The 19,653-nt window shown below is 56.1% G+C and overlaps 1 protein-coding gene across 1 annotated transcript; it reads right to left on the bottom strand.

The window, feature by feature from the left end:
- Window positions 1–335: 335 nt before the first annotated feature.
- On the bottom strand, window positions 336–18,464 carry STRIP1 (striatin interacting protein 1). The gene is made up of 21 exons (XM_066246681.1): window positions 18,274–18,464; window positions 15,796–15,865; window positions 14,620–14,694; window positions 14,096–14,230; window positions 13,883–14,003; window positions 13,562–13,630; window positions 12,553–12,659; window positions 12,317–12,444; window positions 11,191–11,373; window positions 10,661–10,878; window positions 9,639–9,704; window positions 9,451–9,514; window positions 7,910–7,981; window positions 7,009–7,083; window positions 6,697–6,794; window positions 5,378–5,504; window positions 5,008–5,108; window positions 4,192–4,258; window positions 3,536–3,640; window positions 2,750–2,954; window positions 336–1,221 (listed from the first exon to the last, which is right to left on the bottom strand). The coding sequence occupies exons 1-21, from the start codon at window positions 18,451–18,453 to the stop codon at window positions 974–976; spliced, it is 2,514 nt and encodes an 837-aa protein (XP_066102778.1). The 5' UTR covers window positions 18,454–18,464; the 3' UTR covers window positions 336–973.
- Between the last annotated feature and the right edge of the window lie 1,189 nt (window positions 18,465–19,653).

Here is a 19,653-nt window from a genome sequence, read left to right on the forward strand (position 1 = left end):
CTCCTCCCTGGCTGAAACTGGTTTGGCTGAGGCAGCTCAGGAGCGTGATCCAGAGGAACCCGGGGCTTCTGCCGCAATGACATCAAACCCAGGGGTGAAGGGCATGGGTGGTGCTTCAGCAACCCAGGGCCCTGGAGCTGGGCTGCAGCAACTCCTGACGGATGTGGAGAGAGAACACTTTGAAGTGCCCCCCCCCGCCCCCACCCCAGATGGGAAAGGCAGGCAGCTTGGCAGAAGACAAGTGGGTGACCTATCAATTCTGGCAAGAAAAGCCACTTTCTAGCCCTGGAGGCGATATTCAGGGGCCATATTTTCTGCAGACAAGACCGCTGGGATTGTTTTTGCTTCCTTTTAATGTAAACAGAATACACAAACACATTAAAAACCCCAACATGACACAAGAGAATACACACAGAGTTATATATAGATATTTACAGGCCCTTGCAAATCGAGAGGAAAATGGTGCCTCTGGTGAAGGGCAGCTCCTCCCCAGCCCTGTCCAAACCCAAGTGCCGCTGGCGCTGCCGGGGCCTCTGCAGTCGCTTCTGGAGGAAACTCAGCAGGAGGCTGGAATGACATCAGAAACCCCCAAAGCAGAACCAGGATTCTGCGTTCAATCCTAAACCCTCCTCCTTGGCAAGCTGACCTGCCAATGACTTGCATGTCTCAAGAAGAGTCAGTGTGAGCCCCGAAATTCAGATGCGGGGGGTTCCCAGCCCGCCCCAGCTTCTCCGAGCTTGGGGCTGAATGAGAAATGAGCTGCAACCAACCATGTCCCAGGGAGCTGGGCGGGGAGGAGTGGAGCCAGAGGATCCCAAGCAGAGATGCCTGCTCCCAGGCAGGACGCTGGGGATCAACCAGAGGCCAAACCCAGGCGGTGGGAGGGCACAGCGGGGCTGTGCTGCCACCTGGAGGGGGATGCGTGCACTGCAGCGCCGCGACATCACCCGCTGTCAGTCCCCTGCCCCGGGCCTCACTGCAGCAGCTCTTCCCAGGAAATGGGCTTGGAGAAGACCTCCCTTTCCAGCCACAGGTCGTAGTTCATCTGGAAGTCCTCAGGGAGGTCTACCCGCTGGCCCAGGACACTCTGCAGGCAGTTGTCCACAGGCAGGAAATCAGGGTTGCTGTGGGCCCGGTCATAGCGCCGGGCATTGAAGCGTTCGATGTTGGCACGGAGGGCACACTCCTCTGCCTGGAAGTCCCAGGGCCGGGCATCCAGATCTGAAACAAAGCAGGAAGCCATGGTCAGGAGCCAGGCCCTGTGCTGGCTCCCCCTGCGTGTGTGCAGGTAAGGGCCAGGCCACCCCAGCTTGAAGTGCTGACTGCTGACCTCCAAGCCCCATCCTGGGAACACGGACAGGACTCCTCTCCTGGGTACAAAGGGAAGTCAGGTGAAGGGAGAAAAGCCAGATCTACAGAGGAAGACATGTGGCAGGCTGTGCGAACCAGCGCAGGGCCCGGACACAGCACTTCTCTGAGAGCCACCTTCTCCCTGGCTCTCTGGGATCGGGGGACGCAGCTCCCCATGAGTACATCCTCTCGGTTCCCTGCCTAGGTACACGGTCACGGGTGTGGGAACGCAGCCTCTGCCTGGGTACACAGTCATGGGTGCCGGGAATATGGCCCCTGCCCGGGTACATGGTGACGGGTGTGGGAACGCAGCCCCTGCCCGGGTACACAGTCATGGGTGCCGGGAACATGGCCCCTGCCCGGGTACATGGTGACGGGTGTGGGAACATGGCCCCTGCCCGGGTACACGGTCATGGGTGCCGGGAACATGGCCCCTGCCCGGGTACATGGTGACGGGTGTGGGAACATGGTCCCTGCCTGGGTACATGGTGACGGGTGTGGGAACATGGTCCCTGCCCGGGTACATGGTGATGGGTGTGGGAACATGGCCCCTGCCCGGGTACATGGTGACAGGTGTGGGAACGCAGCCCCTGCCCGGGTACACGGTCATGGGTGCCGGGAACATGGCCCCTGCCCGGGTACACGGTCATGGGTGTGGGAACATGGCCCCTGCCCGGGTACACGGTCATGGGTGTGGGAACATGGCCCCTGGCTGTGGCGTGCGGGGCAGCAGCTGGAACACTGTGGCAGCGTGGTCAGAGGGCACGGGAAGAACCCGCTCCACCCGGAGGCTGAGCTGGCGCCCAGGGGGAAGAGACACAGGACAGTTGGGAGCTTCGGGGGAGACACCCTGAGGAAGAAGGAACAGAAGTGGGGCAACAGGCTAATGAGGTACAGGACTGAGTATGCCCAGAGTCCCAGGCTGACAAGCCGGATCGGATTACAGAGGAGGGGGGAGGGGGCGGGGAGGGAGAAGGAGGGGGTGATGGCTGGACCTCAGAGGCCTGTGTTTAAGAGTCTGGCCCTAATCCTAAGGGCCAGCTAAGGCTGCGAAGGCCTTCACTGAGGGCGGTGCCAGCAGATCTGCACTTTGGAAAGCCTGCTGGGGCAGCGGTCCCGGCGCTGATGGGGGGAGACCCTCGAGGCAGGGAAGTCATCAGAGCTGAAGGAATGTGTGGCCCAAACCAAGGAAGTGGCAGGAGAGAAATGACAAGAGAGTCTTGTGACAATTTCTGGAAATGGAATGACTTCGAGGGCGGGACAGAGGCATGGCAGATGACCAGACACCAAGTCTGGGCAGCTTCTCAGTCCCGCCTAGCGCTGCGGTCCCGACCCGAGAGGGCAGCCCAGGGCAGAGAGGGCGGTCCCCTCCCCCGCCGCCAGGCCCTGCTGGGCTCACCATTGCCGTAGGCCCAGTCATCGTTCAGCCGATGCCGCACCTTCTGGTAGATGGCCGACATGGTCTTCATGTTGCTCTTCCGCCACTGCCGGCCCAGGTACTTGGTCTGCACCTTGAGCAGCTTCAGCACGTAGAGCTGCATCATGGCCTGCTTCACCTTCAGGGCCCGCTTCAGGATGGGCGCCGACTTGAACACCACCAGCATCTGGAAGGGGCGCAGGGCAGGGCAGGCCCCAGTGGAAGGCGGGACCGGGGCCTGCATCGCCGCCCTGCTGCTCAGCCCTTCTGGGGTCATGGGCCGGGTGGTCAGCCGTCCAGCGTCTCCCAGACCTGGGGTCTCCTGGGATGTGGGACTGCCACTGCTAAAACCACCAGAGTCCCAGGCAAACCAGGACCACCGGCCACCTTAATTACAAGTCGTTTGGAGTCTGAAGAAAGCTGTGAATTCTTTCACAAATACTGCAACACGCACACAGCTACAATTTTAGAGGACTCACAGGCCTCCCCACCTGAGGCATCCAGATTCGGGCTAAGGGAGGCTCCCAGCACCCTGGTTACAGAGAAACCCTGCTAGAAGTGTGCGTTGTTTCAAGCATGGCTGAGCCTCCAGTTCAACTCACTGAGGAACCAGGAATCGCCCTTAAAATGCCAGGACGTGGCTGCAGCTGAGTTAGGAGGGAAGGTTGCAGCGCAAGCCCACCCCAGGGACCCACGCTCCGGGGGATGGCACGGGGCGCGGACCGCTCTGAGCTCCCAGCCGCATGCCTGCTGACCGCGCTGACTCACCATCGTCCTTGAATGCTTCCATTTGGTCAGCTTGTTCAAGATCCGAAGGAGATTGATGCAAGAGAAGAGGTTCCTCCAGCAAAACTGGTTATTGTCCCCTGCCTCCTGCAGGGAGAACCCAGGAACAAGCATGACCCCACAGCAGCAGGGGGCTCGGCAGCTTGTGGGCCCTCACTCGTGTGATCTCAGAACTGCGGTCTCTTTGCGCCTGCACCAAAAACCCAGTCCTTCCCTCAGCCCGGGGGAAACTCCCTCCCAGAAGCTGGCAGGCGGTGGGGGCTCCCTGGAATTTTCCTGCAGGAGACACAGAGCATGACAGGGTCTCAGGCCGCACAACCTGGAGCACCAGGCTCCCTTCAGAGTGGTGGCCCCAGAGTTCCAGCGTGGGGAGAGGGAAGAAACACAACCCAATGAGCTCTGGGCCATCAGCCCCCGGAGACCAGGCTCCCGACAAACTAACCCCTATATCCACACCTCCCGCCCTGCAGGCTCAGCCTGCCCCAACCCCAGGGTGCAATTACAGAAAGTGCTTCGGAGGCCGGGCCTCTACAGTGACCTCGGCTGGGAAGACACCTCTATCCCAGTGTGGGGGATGCGGGCTTTCCCCCACCGACCCTCGCACCACAGGGACAGTGGGAAAGAGCCCCGCCACGCACCAGACTCTCGGCGGTCAGCTCCGGCAGCTCGTGCACCACGCAGTGGGGGTAATCCAGGACAGAGATGCTGCAGAGGGCGACAGCAGGCAGGTGCCATGTGAGCCAGGCTGGGGCAGGTGCAGCAGCCATGGCTGGGCGGGGTCCTGGCCCTCCGCCCTCGTTTCCTGGAGTGGACACAGGACTCGAGCTGTACCACCCTGGTTTCCCCAGCTCTGAGATGAGGAGACACCTGCTCCAACAGAACTTACTAAGGTCCCTTTGGGCAGGGACAAGCTTGTAATCTTCTAAGCGGTAGAGACACCTGCTTTCCCCACAGCAGTGACTCTGGGGCCGGGGAGAATTGTCACACGATGAATTTGTGCCAGGCCCCAACTGGGGACAGCATCTGGCTGACGGCTCGCCCTGTGATGCACCACTGATGAGCAGACACCGCCGGGAACAGCGGGTACCAGGCGAGGGGTAGTGGTTAAGAGTCCGCAGGCAGGGCGGGCTGGTGCACACGGCCGGGCTCCTGAGAGAGCAGGTAGCCTGGCTGGTTGCCTCCGAAAATGAAACAGGCCCAGAAGGACATGAGGGCAGCCCTGGAGCCCAGGATGAGCGCCCTCTCACCAGGCACACACTGAGCCACTAGCCTGGGTAGACAGGGCTCTGACACCCCGGCTTTCTCCACAGGCAGGGCCCAATCTCATTCATCTTTGCGTCCTGAGCCTGGCAGAGCGCTGGTTCGGAGGGGCTGAGAGGGCACAGAGGGACCAGCCAGCCGGGAGCCCTGTCATCTGGCCACACCCACCCCTCCCGATCCCTGGTCCTTATCACCTGTTCTTGGCAGTGATGTAGGACATGATATTTTGATTGAAGAACTTTAGGATCAAAGGGATGCAGTTGGCAAACACCAGGTGCTGGGCCATGTATTCAAACTGAAAGCAAGAGAGAACACTAGGCATGCCCGCTGGGACCCCAGCCTCTCTCCAGTGATGAAGAGCTTCGGCTGGGAGACCGAGTGACAACATCCACGTGCAGCTCAAGGGGGTTTGAAGGCCGAGGCCTCCACCCTTTGGGGCCGGAGCAGCAGCAATAACCAAGGCCCAGGCCGGAGGAAAGGGAGGAAGGAAGGGAGGGAGAGAGGGAGGAAGGAAGGGAGGGAGAGAGGGAGGGAGGAAGGCAGGCAGGCAGGCCTGGAAGGTACCTGGTAGACGTGGTTCAGCTTAAAGTGCTTGAGCAGCAGCAGCAGGACAGCAGAAATGGCCTTCACGATGACCTCTTTGTGGCGGTTCACGTCCACCCCCAGCTTCATGCTCTGCAACACCGTGGTGCTGGGGACACGAGGGCCTGGTAAGCGCTGCGTGTGCAGCGCCCTCCAGTGCTCACAGCGGGAGGGCTCCTGAGCCCACCCGTGGACATCTCAAAGGTCAGGCTGGCTTCCTCCCTCCTCCCTCCTGGGCTCAGCACAAATTATTTTTTCCTGTGATGCCCCAAACACACTCTTAGCCTATTTCCCTGCTTTTCCTCCAATAATGGACTTCTTTTCAAGACCTGCCCGAAGCTTCTGTGCCCACGCACACCTGTGTCCTTCCCGCGCTCTGCAGAACAGCTCGGCTCCGAGCGCGCACACTGGGGCGAGACGGGCTTTGGAGTCAGATGAACTTAGGAAGCACTGAGTTAAATCAGTTTCTTTTTTTTCTAATTTATATTTCAACTAAACTTTAAAATAATATTATTTTCAGGAGTACAACATAGTGATTAGACATTTAAAATAAGTTTCTTAATTCAGGCCTTCTAGCTGTCAATCTTTACAAGGAGATACAACATTCGCCTCTGGAACCCCCTTCCCAAGGACCACCACGATGGCCGAGTGTCCGGACACCCCTCTGGTGTCAGCCGAGCCCTGCTCTCCTGCACCTGGCCATCACGCCGGACGCCAGGAGCCCAGGCACCAGGGAGCTGGGCGGCATTAGCAGGAGCCCAGGTCGAGGCCAGGTCCCTCTCAAAGTAGAACCTGATCTCGGTCTGCACTCACATCAAAGAGATGCCGTCAGTGCCCCCCGGGGAGGAGGGCCCTAAGGGCTCCCGGTCACCCGGAGACCTCACACGCAGCCCGCAGGTAGGCTGACTGGTGGGCAGAAAGAGCCCGTTGCCAGCTGAGCTCGGCTGTGAGCGGGCAAACTGTCCTGAAGCTGAACCTACAGGCCTGGCTGTCCCAGGACACAGCTGAGGGAGGGTTCTGGGAAATGCCCTGCAGAGGAGGCGCCTCCCCCAGCTCAGTCAGGGCCCCGCAGTGGCACAGTCCACACTGGAATCCAGGCCACCTGCACTAAGCCTTCTCCCCAGTCAGGACAACTGAAACTTTAATCCCGTACTTATTTTTTCTTCTGAGCCAGAAATAACCCAACTTAACCTGCAGAGAAGTTGAGTCAAAGAAAGAAAGCAGCCCAGCGACCCATGCGAGCGAAAGGAAACCACTTCCTGCTCTGAGCTCGACCTGCTCCGGTCCCGGCTTAGACTCACGGCATCTCCTCAGGCAGCACGTCGGCGAGGATATTGATGGAGTCCGTTTTGGCTTTGGAGGTGGGCGCCGCAGCCAGCAGGATCTTCAGCAGTGCGATCTGGGGGAGACCGTGGGGACAGCCGGCGTGAGTGCGCCCCGGAGCAGAGCTAAGCCCTGACAGGAGCCCTCTGGAGGGGCTCAGGTGGCAGGGGCGGGGGGGGAGGGGCCCTGGCAGGGCATGCCACCCAGGCCAGTGCAGTGAGGACAGAGACCCCGTGTACTCACTGACGGCCGCCGGCCAGGGCCGGAGCCCTCCTGAGAGGGGCGCTCACCATGTACTGAGGCAGGCTGGGGAGCAGGCCTTGGTAGAGGGTTTCCGCGGGGACTTGCTCGACTTCCTCTTCCCCCTTTTAACACAATGGTAACAATTACAGACCCCATCCCGACCACCTGACCACCGTATCCCGAGCCAGCCTACTCTAGGCTGGAGGAGAATCTGTAAACATCGATATAAATCAGGGGTAGTCAACCTTTTTATACCTACCACCTACTTCTGTATCTGTTAGGAGTAACATTTTCTAACCACCCACCAGTTCCACAGTAATGGTGATTTATAAAGTAGGGAAGTAACTTTACTTTATAAAATTTATAAAGCAGAATTACAGCAAGTTAAAGCATATAATAATTACTTACCAAGTACTTTATGTTGGATTTTCACTAAGTTTGGCAGAATAAATCTTTATAAAACAACTTACTATAGTTAAATCTTTTTATTTATACTTTGGTTGCTCCGCTACCGCCCACCATGAAAGCTGGAGCGCCCCCTAGTGGGCGGTAGGGACCAGGTAGACTACCACTGATATAAATGACGATGCTGGTAATGAAGCAGACCCTGAATAATACAACATGCCAAGTACGTTACTTGTATTAACTCGATTAAGCCTCACTACAACTCTAGGAAGGAGGTACTATTATTATTCTTATTTTACAGGTGAGGAAACTAAAGCAGGATCCAGTCTCCTGCTAAGCAGGCACCCACTAAGTGGTGGACCGGGACTTAGAGGCGGGTAACTGGCTCAGTCTCTTAACCCCTGCACTAGACATAGGTGCCCCTGCAGTGGGAGTGGGACTGGCATTTGAGGGCAGGGACTGAGGCAGCTTCAGGGTCTAGGCCCAGCGGCGTGCCTGGGAAGAGCTGGGAATTCTGCTGGCTGAGGGGGGCTCCCAACTCACCCCCGAGAGAGGAGAGCGAAGGTACTCCTCCTCCATCTGCGCCTGGACCTCCGCGATGGACGTGTACTTGTGCTGGGGAGAAGGGAAGACCACGCTGGGGCAGCTCTCACGCTCGGGCTGGACGCCCCGCCCCCCGCAGCGACCGGTGCACCTTTCTTCAAACACAGTCGTCTCAAAGAGGACTAGGTCTCCACGAAGATCCCTAACTAGCATCCCAAACCCAAAGCAGTTCTAAGTGAGCGCTTGTCTCTTAAGATCAGTGTAAAAAGGACCCAAAAGATTAGGAAAAGGCAAATTAAAAGAGAGAAAGGGACTTTCAGATAGCTACAGTGACGGAAAAACTGTAAAAACCAGAATCAAGTACTCAAGTATTCAGAATCAAGTACACAAAGCCTTGTTCATGGGCCCCACTTAGTATTAAAGACTTTTAAACTATGCTTCAAAACTTAAACATTTATACTCCAGACACGTTGTTAGGGGAGACACCACTTCCCTACTATTGACGTTCCCTCCCACGTGGAGGGACATGCACCTGCAAAGCAAGCCTGGTCCCTCCTGTCCCCACCCCCTCGTGACTGGGGAGTGCAGGAGGAACAGGACCTTCTTAGCCCAGCCTCTTTCTCTTTGCTCTTTAACAAAAACCAACGCCTGTGCTCTTCTGCTCTTGGACCAGGCTTAGCGGGATCCCAGCCCTGCCTGGGTCTGGGTGGGTGAGCCCGCCTCCTCTGGACATCAGGGATTGGAACACCCATTGCTGCTGGGTCCCCTGCCTCAGTCTCCTTCTGCTGTACTAGCGGTAGAGCTGGCCTTTCGATCCACAGCTGCCTGTCCTCTACCTCAGTCACCAACTGGAACAAGGAAAGGGGGGCCTATTTAATAGGTCCCTTAAAACTCCTACAACTGGCCCTGGCTGGTTGGCTCAGTGGTAGAGCGTCGGCCCGGCGTGTGGAAGTCCTGGGTTCGATTCCTGGCCAGGGCACACAGGAGATGCGTCCATCTGCTTCTCCACCCTTCCCTCTCTCCTTCCTCTCTATCTCTCTCTTCCCCTTCTGCAGCCAAGGTTCCATTGGAGCAAAGTTGGCCCAGGTGCTGAGGATGGCCCTATGGCCTCCGCCTCAGGCACTAGAATGGCTCTGATTACAGCAGAGCATCGCCCCAGAGGAGCTGAGCATCGCCCCCTGGTGGGCATGCAGGGTGGATCCTGGTTGGGCGCATGAGGGAGTCTGTCTGTCTGCCTCTCCCCAGCTTCACACTTCGGAAAAATAAAAAAAATTAAAAAACCCAATAAAGTAAAAAAATAAAAACCTCCTACAACTGTCCGATAATATAATCGTTAACGAGACCAGTGAGTCCCCACCTAAAGTTCAGCTGAAGAGTGAGAACTTATGAAGAGCGGCTGAAGACACGGCCCCAGTCCGCCCATCCCCCCGCCCAGGTTCCTGTGAGCAGACAACAGTCCACAACAGCTTCTCCCAAAGGGCTGGTCTCACTTTACTCACCTGGGACCAAACTAGGCCAAAAGCGCACCCAAAGCCACCTACCTGCTTCAGAGTCTTGATGCTTTCGTGGATTGGCCTGGGCAGCCCCACCACCGTGTTTGTGTCGCTGGAGAATAAAGGAAGCCCTGTGTTAAGCCTAGACATCAATCCACCTGGGTCCCTAAACACCAAAGGCCAGGAGAGTGAATTTCTCGTTACCTTTCTTCAAAAGGCGCTCAGATCACACTCACCTGCCGAGAGTGTAACCGATGAATTTGCTGCGGCTGGACTCGAGGAACATCTCGATGTCCTTCTCTCTGCCACAGAAAGAGCACGGATTTTACTAACGGGCAGTTCAAGGTGCCACGGTTAATGAGAAAGGAGAACATCCAGAAATCATAAAGCCAGAAGAAAGAGTCGCCCACAACTGTTTTTCTTAAAGGAAATAAAAAAAATAACCGAAACCTTCAGATTATTTTAATGTCCTTCATAATGTGAACCAGCAACCTGAGAATATATTATGTACAACTAGTTTACTTGTAAAATTAAAGTGATGTATTGAATTAAATGCACACTTTATTCAGATATAACAACTCTGTCAATAGAACTGTTCAAATATTTAAAATTTTTATAACAAGAGCTGTAAGCTACTGATTTTTTGCACGTCCGACTGTCCTGCCTCAGAAGATCAGCGTGTCCTGCATTTCTGGTGGGCTGCGGGTGTTCCCACATGGATCACCGGCAGTGGGGCTTTACCTGGGTCACAAAAATGACTTCCACGTCCTTTCACATGTTCATCTATTTCTTACATTGGTGCCATTTCAAACAGACACCATTAGTATATAGCCAGATACCTTCCCATCCACTGATTCATGCACAGACATCTTAAATATCTTCATTATGGTTCTAAGAACTCTTCCCTAATCTAGACTTTTCTGTTAACTATATACAACCCCAGGGTGCATGGAGATGGGTTCGCTTAAATGTCTGTTTTCACTTTTCCCATCCCCCTTCACTAGCTGTCATGTCTAACCCAGAGCCAGCTCCTGTTACCGCCTCCAGAGCCACACAAAGGCCTCTTTGTACAAGGCCAGCGGGGCCAGGGCCCGAGACCCCCGGCCAGCGCAGGGTGCCTTGAGAGAGCCGCATCCCAGAGCCAAGGTCGCCTGTCCCTGCAGAGGATCTCGTGTGGTGACTGAGGCCAGGTGCCAGGCCTGTGGCTGTGAGTGTGCTGGTTCCAGGAACCACGAGCGACCAGAGGTCTGAGACTCACCTGACCTTGGGCGCCCACGGGAGCCCCTTCGGGCAGGTGAGCCTGTCGCTCTGGGGGTGCTGCAGGGGCGGAGGCATCACCTCGTCCCGCTCCAGGGGGAACGTCTCCCCCTCCAGACTGCTGTCGTCGTCGTTGTCCTCTTCCTCCTCCCGGGAGTCGTCGGCCTTGTAGGGGTCCCGCTCGTTGAAGGCATCCAGGTTGTCCTGTTTTATCAGGGCCTGAAAATGGACGCGGAGCGGACGAGAGCAACTGAGGAACCGGGGAAGGGCCAGGAAGCTGGGGGCCGGGACGCAGGAAGGGGGCGGTGGGAACAAGACAGGAGTCACGGTGGGGCCCAAGTCCCTCACAAGTGCCACGTTGAGTGCCCTCCACAGACCAGGACCCCGGAATGGGGACACAGTGTCCCGGCCTGGAGGCCTCCACTCTGACTCGTGGCTCGGAGGGAATGCCCAACCGCCTCGTCCAGGGACCACGCCGCTGCGTGAGCAGCTTGAGAACCCTGGTCGCGCAGGGACCTCGGTCGCCCTCACCTTGTGCTCCCGCCGGCCCCGCTTCTGCTGCTGCTCGATCAGGTCGGAGGCGGACGCGGGCGGGGACGCGGCCCGCATGTTGCGGATCACTTGGATGCTGTCCTCAGGCAGCGGGGGCAGGCCCAGGAGGGCGCGCTTCTCGGCCTTCATGCTCTGCAGCTCCTCGAAGCCGCCCAGCGTGCACTGCGACCAGGGAGCAGGCCACGTCACCAGGCCACAGGCCGCACCGGGCTTGGGAGCACCCACAACCCACATCCTCACAGGGGCCCGCACAGCCTCTGAACAAGGAACTACGCCCACCCCCATGCCCATGCGAGTTCAGGGACATCGGGAAGGGAGAGGAGGAACGGGGGCCAACTGAGCCTAGTGCACACACTCAGTTCTACATGAGCGACTACACTCTTCCAGTAAACACAAAGGCAGACTGCAGAGCCTAACCCTTCCAGCTCCCAGAAAAGCCAGTAAGACACATACTGTTAAAAAGCTGTACACACCAGACTTTCAAAGTCACATTGGAAATATAGTGACAGTTGAACAATGCAGGGGCTGGTGTACCAACACCCCACGCAATTTAAAACTCACGTATAACTTAATTTGATCGTCCACCTACAGGGACTTGAAACCGTGAATCGAAAATACAGGTGACTCCAGAACATGGGTTTCAACTGCATGGGTCCACTCATACTTTAAAAACCCGCATATATAAAAAAACCCCAAAAAAACAAAAAAACAAACCCCCGCATATAAGTGGACCCACACAGTTTATACCCATGTTCAAGTTCAAGTCAACCGTATATTGTAGGACGTTCCGAAAACAAAAACAAAAACACAAAAGCATCATCTAAACACCGCCCTAGAAACCAGTGATGTTCAGCAACTCCAGGCCCCTTGCTCCCAGTTTCGGAGCAATGCAGCTTTCCCCTCAGCTTCAGTGGGGCCCTGAGGAGCTGACAGGATGTGTGGCCAAGAGGAAACGCAGAGGCCCCTCTGCAAGGCCACCCGTCACTGGGCCCTGGCTCCAAGGGCCGACCACTCTGAAAGAAGGGCGGGGAAGCCCTGGGGCCGCAGCAGTGCCCGCCCTCCCCTCCTGCCTGGGCCCTGAGCTCCCTTTCAGAGAGGTGCTCACCAAAACTGTCTTCCAAAGCAGCAGGAGAACCTTCTTCATGGGGAAATGAGGGGCATGGCCACTGCAGAATTTGGTCACCATCCCAAACAGCATGATGGCGAACGGCTCGTTGTTGTACAGCGGGGACCCTGGAGGCCACGCAAGGGCATCAGGACCACAGGCAGCAACAGGACCCTCCCTAAGCCCTCCAGCCTCAGCAACCAGGAAGGGTCAAGACAGGGTCCCCGGGGTCCTACCCAGCTCGGCCCTGAAGGTCTGTCGCATTGTCCTCCACTCGGCCTTGTCGCCCTCACACTCCTGGTGAACGGTCTCCACAATCAGGTACATGATGTTGAGCAGGACCCTGGGGACAAGGTCACAGGGCAGGATGGAGTGCCCTACGTGGCTGACATGAGGAAGGCCTGTGCACTGAGCCAGCTGAAGGGGGCGGGCTGTTACGTGCAGGGAACTGAGAGGCCCAAGCTGCTAAGGCTGGGACCAGATCCACTGTTCCATACCTCCAGTGTCTAGCAAACCGCCCGCTCAAAGCAGGCGCCGGACGAATGCTTACTGAACGAACTAACATGAACAGGAATGGCCAAAAGCACTTCCGGCCCTGAGCCTCCTGGAATGAAAACCACGGAGGTGGGAGGGAGCTGGTGGGGGGGTGGTTGGAGCCGCCAGAGCAGAACACGGTGGAAGCGAGAACAGGTGTGTTCACCACCGTGAGGACAAGTGAGGAGTGAGCAGGGCGACGCCCGGAGACCCTACCTACATGGGGACCCCACCAACACCCAGTCTGAAAACTTCCCAAAGCACAAAGAGACAGTTCTAGTCCTCACAAAAGGTAAGGTGCTCTTGCTCTTGAGCAGTTGCTATGACTTCCTGTGTAGCCACGAAGCACCCTGAACTGTGAGGACTAACCCTACGTGGGTGGGGGTCAAGCTGTGAACGAGGAGGTGGGCCTAAGGAGTCACATCGTGTTCTGTCCAGTCCAAGATGCCACACTGAGTCCTCAGCAGCACGGTGGTTCTATTATAGGTGGCTTCCCCTTGGAATTCCTCGGGGAGACTCACCCAGAGCCCTTGCTAGTGAGAGCCCTCGGCAGGGCCGACTGAGCCCCACTGAACCCGTGGCCCCTGCAGGTTGGTGTGTGAGAAGGAACGCACACACAGCAAGAAAAGCAAGGACGCCCCGATGCCGATGCCCCGTGCTGAGCTCCCTCCGGCAGAGGCCCGCTCAGGGAGCCCCAGCCGGCGGCCTCACCTGAGGTCTGTGCTGTCGGCCAGGGAGATGGCCGGCTTCCTCACCGCACTGCTGCAGGCGGCGCTGTTACTGCGGGAGAGACTGGGGTCAGCGCCTCCCTGAAGACGGGAGGGGGGCTCCCCTGACCCCTGCTGCCCAATCAAGGAGTAAAAGCCTGTAACAGTGCTCAGATGGCACACGGCACCATCTAAGGTCGCCATCAGGACCCAGGAAGAACTCAGCCGCCCCCCAAAAAGAACTCAACCCCGGAACCGGCCTCAGGACTAGTCGTTCCATTAGCTCTGCCCCACCCTGCCCCTGCCCGAGCGCCTCCAAACTCACTCTATCTCCATGTTGAGAAGCTCCACCAAGGCGTGGAACGTGCCCACCTCCAGGAGCAGGAAGACGTTGTAGCGCATCCAGGACTGCACCTCCGCCTCCGAGCTGCACTCCCCGAAGGTGCCTGCGGACCCGGCAGGGCTCACTGAGGCCTCCGCGTCTGGCCGGCCCCCCGCGGAAGGACAGGCCCGGGGGCCCTGGGGGCCCACGCAGTACCTTGGGCGACATAGAGAATTGCCCGAGCCACCCTGAGTCTCCTCTCCCTGGCAGTGACCTCCAGGCCGTCCAGGAGCCTCATGGCGTGTGTGCGGTGCTGGTTGGTGTCCAGCTCGGTCCACTTCTTGTCTGTCACTGCAGGCCAGAGACCAGTTACACCTGCGCTGGAAAAACCCTCACAGACGCCTGGGCGCCGTGTTACCCCGCCCAACTCAGGACTCCCCGGGGCCTGAGACCTCAGGAACACCAGCTGCTCTCTACGTGAGGGGAGAGGGCACACTGCTGCTCTGTGAATGTGAATTTCCAGGCTGAAACAAAGCTATTTTTGCTGCAATTTTAATCACATAAAGTTTCTTTTTTTCCCAATACTCAAATTCTGAAAAGTACACCACCCTAAATGTCACATCGGGTCTGGCACAGCCATGGCTCAGCAGGCTCCGGAGGCCAGTCCAGGATGACCGAGGTCACTCAGATGACTCAGAGAAACCCCGCAGCTCTCCCGATAAGGGGCGGGGGAGTCTCACCGTGGATCCGGAAGTCCTCCTCGAAGCACTTCCGATTCATCAGGAACTCCGGTCCTTCCGTGTAGCTGTACAGCTCTGTCAAGAACTAGGTCTCGTCAGCTCCGTGTCCACATTCCAAGGCCAGGCGTTTGCTTCTGGGCCCTGAGTCACACAGTCACTCCTGGACTGTGTCTTGTAATTACCGAGGGGGTCTCAGTGTCCTGATAATCAGGATGGAGGGATGCCGGCTTCCCTTGCAGATGACAACCAGCATGCCAGCAAAGCACAAAGCCGGGCAGTGCCAGCCTGGTGCACATCAGCCACACCATGCCATGCTAGAAGCTGTCCGCTGTCCCAACCACATGGCTCTCAAGAGGCTCTACCTCCTGAAGAGCCCTGTCCTGTGGAGGCTTGAGGGGCAGCCAGGCTAACCTCCCCTTACACACAGGCGACAGTGGCGGTCACAGATGTGCACAGGGAGAGGCCCCCTTGCTGGCGTTTCTCATTCACTGCTCTGTGAGGGACCGCTGTTAGGGGGACAGCATATGGCCAGGGAGCATCTCTGTCCACAGTGGGACTGGGCCGCAGCAAAGGAGCTGACCACACAAAGACGCTTGTAAGGAAGAAGCCAAAGTTATGATTTACACGAGGCTTCATTCCCATAATTAACATGTTTTATATATGTCATTAGTAAGACTAACTAAAAGGGGAAATGAACACCAAAATGGCATTCACTCTTAATTTTATAAAAGACCAGTAAGGAGGCCCTGGCTGGTTGGCTCAGTGGTAGAGCGTCGGCCTGGCGTGCAGGAGTCCCGGGTTTGATTACCGGCCAGGGCACACAGGAGAAGTGCCCATCTGCTTCTCCACTCCTCCCCCTCTCCTTCCTCTCTGTCTCTCTCTTCCCCTCCCGCAGCCGAGGCTCCACTGGAGCAAAGTTGGCCCAGGCACTGAGGATGGCTCTGTGGCCTCTGCCTCAGGCACTAGAATGGCTATGGTCGCAACAGAGCAATGCCCCAGATGGGCAGAGCATCGCCCCCTGGTGGGCATGCCGGGTGGATCCAAGTAGGGCGCATGCAGGAGTCTGTCTGACTGCCTCCCTCGTTTTAAACTTTAGAAAAATACAAAAAAAAAAAAAATAAATAAAAGACCAGTAAGGAAAAAACACCTCCACCTAACACGAAGGTCTCTGCTTACCCGAGAGCTCTGCGGCCCACTTGTCTGTGTCGGCATACTCAAACTCCAGGTCCGGCGACTCGGAATAGCCCTGGTGAGAGCAGGAGTGATACAAAAGATCATGGGGTTTTCCAAGGAGGAAGCAAGTGTGCTCCCAGGGACACTGTTGCGTTAAGGACATCACTGCCAGTGTCTCCACTTTTCTGATGTTTTATCACAATATTTTGTCTCCTGGGATAGCTCGGGCCTCTTAGAGCACCTTGCACTTCTCCTTCAGAGCACTTACCATAACTTATAATTATACACTGGAATCTACACTTAAGTGTCTACCTCTTCATGAGACTACAAGTGCCTTGAGATGGGGAACTTTGTGCCTTTTGCTCACTAATGGTTTCACAATGCCCAGCACACTACTTGGCATGAATGAGAAAGTGAATGAATGGTTTATTCTCAAATAGATACTTGTTGGATGAAAGAACACAAGCTTCTATGTATTCCATGCAGTGGAATACACGATTCCACATGGTCCTAAGATTCCGGAAGCTTCACTTCTTCCTGGCCAGTGGGCTGTCAACAACTCAGGAGAGAATGAATACTGACACCCTCAGTCTTCTTGCCCCTCTCTCAGATTTCACGGAGAACTGACAGAGAAGGCAGCAGCTGAACAGAATGGCTTCCCTCCCAGACGCAGAAGAAAATGTGACAAAGAGGATCTTTTTATTGCTGGGGACAGGTGATCACTGAGAAAACATCATCCTGGAAGCCTTATTCTGGGAAGAGAGAAGTGAAGAAATAGGCGAAGTCCTCAGGCTTAATTACAAGCTACTTGGGAGGACAAAGACCACCCACTAAATGATATAACATACCACAAACACTGAATGACACGAACAACTCTACTCCCTGTTCAGAGGCAGCAGAGTGCACACTTCCACAAGGGCAGTCAACTTCAATTTCTTCATCTATGAAATGGGGGTGACAAAAATCTACCTAGGCGGCTTTCAAGCACTAGTCAGAATTAAAGGAGCACATCAAACGTCAGCCTCCCTGTCCCCAGCACTGTTAGGGCCCCAGCCTACTGATTTCAGCTATGACTCAAGAATGCACCAAGACAGCATCAGTATGTCTAAGAAAACGACTTTAGACAGGCCCTTCAACTTAAATGTGCTCACTGACTGACCTTCTTTGTGTTGAGCCCAAATGCAAACTAAAGGGTAGAAAGAGATTTAAATGCATCAAAGAATATTTATTTGACCATTCATAGCTACTTAAGAAAATGTAAGTCTTTTTAAACTGTAACTCCTCTCATGATGAAAGCAGGGTCACCTCCACCACTTTCACAATTCTCTACACTTGAAAAATTATTAAGTAGTCATTAATTAGTCACTGTTAGTGTCCCATCACCCCACCATGCAAGGGCTCCTAAGAGGCCAGTTTCTTTGCTTTTTCAAATAAACTCATTTAAAGCCCAAGCAATGTTCGCTTTGAACTTGCCAAGTTTTGACGTTTTACCAGAGGTTTGCACGTGCCAACAAAAAACAAAGCTTGACCTAAGCATGTCTAAAGATAGTATCATCACACTTGGATATAACCTAACAAGTGCTTGACCCATGAGCCTCAGAATTGTCATGGGTGAAGGCGACATCTTGCTAAGTGCTTCGGGAACGCGCTGATTAAGAAGCCCTAGAACGCTGCGACATGAGTGTCTTCATTCATGAATTCCACAATGGGAGGCAGTGGGAGGAATTTCTTAACTCGGGTGAGGTGACTACTCAGGTCCCGACTACGGTGTCTCTGGAAGGGGAGGAACAACCCACTAGCAGGACAGGAGGGAGTGCTGAGCCCTCACTCCTGTGTAAAACGTGTATTTCTGATCTTGACCGGTTCGGCAGCAGGTGCACCTGGCACACCAACCACCGGGCACTGTCGCACCGCGGCCTGAACCTGTCCTGGCTCAGCTCAGATGGCACGTTCCCCCTCCTGCTCTCGCCACCTCCGGGCGCTGTAGCACTTGGTGATCACTAGCTCCGTCCCGCGTCCAGTCCATTCCGCCCGCACACGCCGGTCGGCGCGCCGCGGCACCCGCAGAACCGGCGCGCGGACGACTAGGGTCGGTGTCAGCCGCCCGGCCCCCGGCCCCCGGCCCCCGGGAGCGCACGCGGGCCGCCGACTCTTTACCCCCGAGCTGGGGCTGGGGGCGGCTCCCCAGCGGCTGGGGTCCGAGGGCGCGTCCACAACGCGGGCGCCGGAGGAGCAAACGAGCAACCACCGGCTCCTGGAGCTTCTCCCCAGCGGCGGAACTCGGGGCGCGGACCCCGCCTTACGCCGCCGGCCCGGGGATACCAGCCTCACGTCCTGCTCCTTTCGCTGTGAAATGACAACTCCCCTGCCAGGCCCTGCCGAGCCCTTCTGGAAACTCAGCTCGGACCCCAAAGCTGCCCCGGGCCCGGGCCACCCGCCGCCGCCCGCCGGGTGCCAGCCTCGCCCCCCGAAGCTCCTGACCTCCGAGTCTTTGCGCTGGTTGCGGTTGAACTCTCGGGCTTTGCCCCCAGGTAGGAGACCCCCGCCGGCCCGCGGGGCCCCGGGTGGCGGCTGCGCGGTTGCCGGTGGTGGAGGTGGCGGCGGCTGAGGCTGTTTGTTGTTCATGATCAGCGGGCTAGGACCGCCGGCTGCCGGCTCCATCTTGGCTGTTCCACACCCCCAACTCAATTCCCGGACAGTAGCAGGAAGGAACTCTCGCGAGATATTTTTCCGGGACGCTCCCTAGTCGCCATATTAAGTGTGGCGGCAAGTGCTGTAGCCATCTTGGCTGCCCAACGCTCGCGAGATTCCTTCTGCTTGAACGTTTCCTTTTTTTGCTCTTTAGCTTCCACTTCATTTCAGTCCCAATTTAGATATCCTTTGATCTGTGAGGTCTCCCTTAGCTCCTTTAGTCATTTTAGTTGTCCCCCAACTTCCTTTAACATGGCTTTGCATTTGTCACTTTTATAGTTCTGTTCAACGCTCAGGAGACAGTGAACACAATGGATACGTTCCCAGACTCCACGGAGTTGACGATCGCATGGGAGAGATATACTAAACAAACGAATAAATCAATAAAACAATTACAGTTGTGACAAACTTTCATTCACCATTCATTAAATAAACACTTAGAATGTCTCCTCTATGCTGGGTCAGTTGATCACAAAGTGCCTGTGGGAAAGACAAACACTGAGCACACGGATATATACGAGAGAAGCGAAGGGAAGAAGCAAAAAGGCAGTGGTGATGGGGTGGCGGTAGGACGCATAGCTACATTAGGTAGGCTGCCCAGGGAAGGTAGGTCTGAGGGTGGGATCCTGAATGAGTTCTGAAAAGAGAGAGAGCCCTGAAAAGATCCACAGAGGTCTGAGGGACCAGCTCACTGGAGGGGCCCTGGGGTTAGTGTGGCAGGAACTGAATGAGTCAGGGAAGACTTGTAGGAGACGAAGGCCAGACAATGGTGGAGCCAGATAAATGCTATGCTCTGAAGAGCATGGAAAGAAGTTTGAAATTTATTGCAAGTGAAATGGAAAGTCACTGGAGGTGTTAAAAGGGAGGTGCTATGGTCTGATGTTGAAAAGACAATCTGGCTGCTTTTGGAGAAGAGATTGAGGAGTTGCAAGAAGGAATGAAGGTTGACAGGTTAGATTATTCAGATGGAAATGATGGTGGCTCCAACAGGGTGGAGCACTGGGTCCATACATTTCAATATTGTGTAGGTAGATTCTGCAGGACTTGCTGAAAGGCTGGACTCCTATCAGCAGGTTAGAGAGGAATAAAGAATGAGCCCTAGCCCTGGCCGGTTGGCTCAGCAGTAGAGCGTCGGCCAGGTGTGTGGAAGTCCTGGGTTCGATTACTGGC

Source organism: Saccopteryx bilineata, chromosome 11 (assembly GCF_036850765.1).
Source record: "Saccopteryx bilineata isolate mSacBil1 chromosome 11, mSacBil1_pri_phased_curated, whole genome shotgun sequence".
Classification (NCBI taxonomy): Eukaryota; Metazoa; Chordata; class Mammalia; order Chiroptera; family Emballonuridae; genus Saccopteryx; species Saccopteryx bilineata.

What these genes read in the sequence shown, in the direction of transcription:
- STRIP1 (XM_066246681.1), bottom strand. Translation starts at nt 18,453, where the DNA reads ATGGAGCCGGCAGCCGGCGGTCCTAGCCCGCTGATCATGAACAACAAA. An exon ending in ATCGGTTACACTCTCGGCAG is followed by an intron (nt 9,515 to 9,638) that starts GTGAGTGTGATC and finishes TTTATTCTCCAG; the next exon opens with CGACACAAACACGGTGGTGG. An exon ending in GCATCAAGACTCTGAAGCAG is followed by an intron (nt 7,982 to 9,450) that starts GTAGGTGGCTTT and finishes CCTTCTCCCCAG; the next exon opens with CACAAGTACACGTCCATCGC.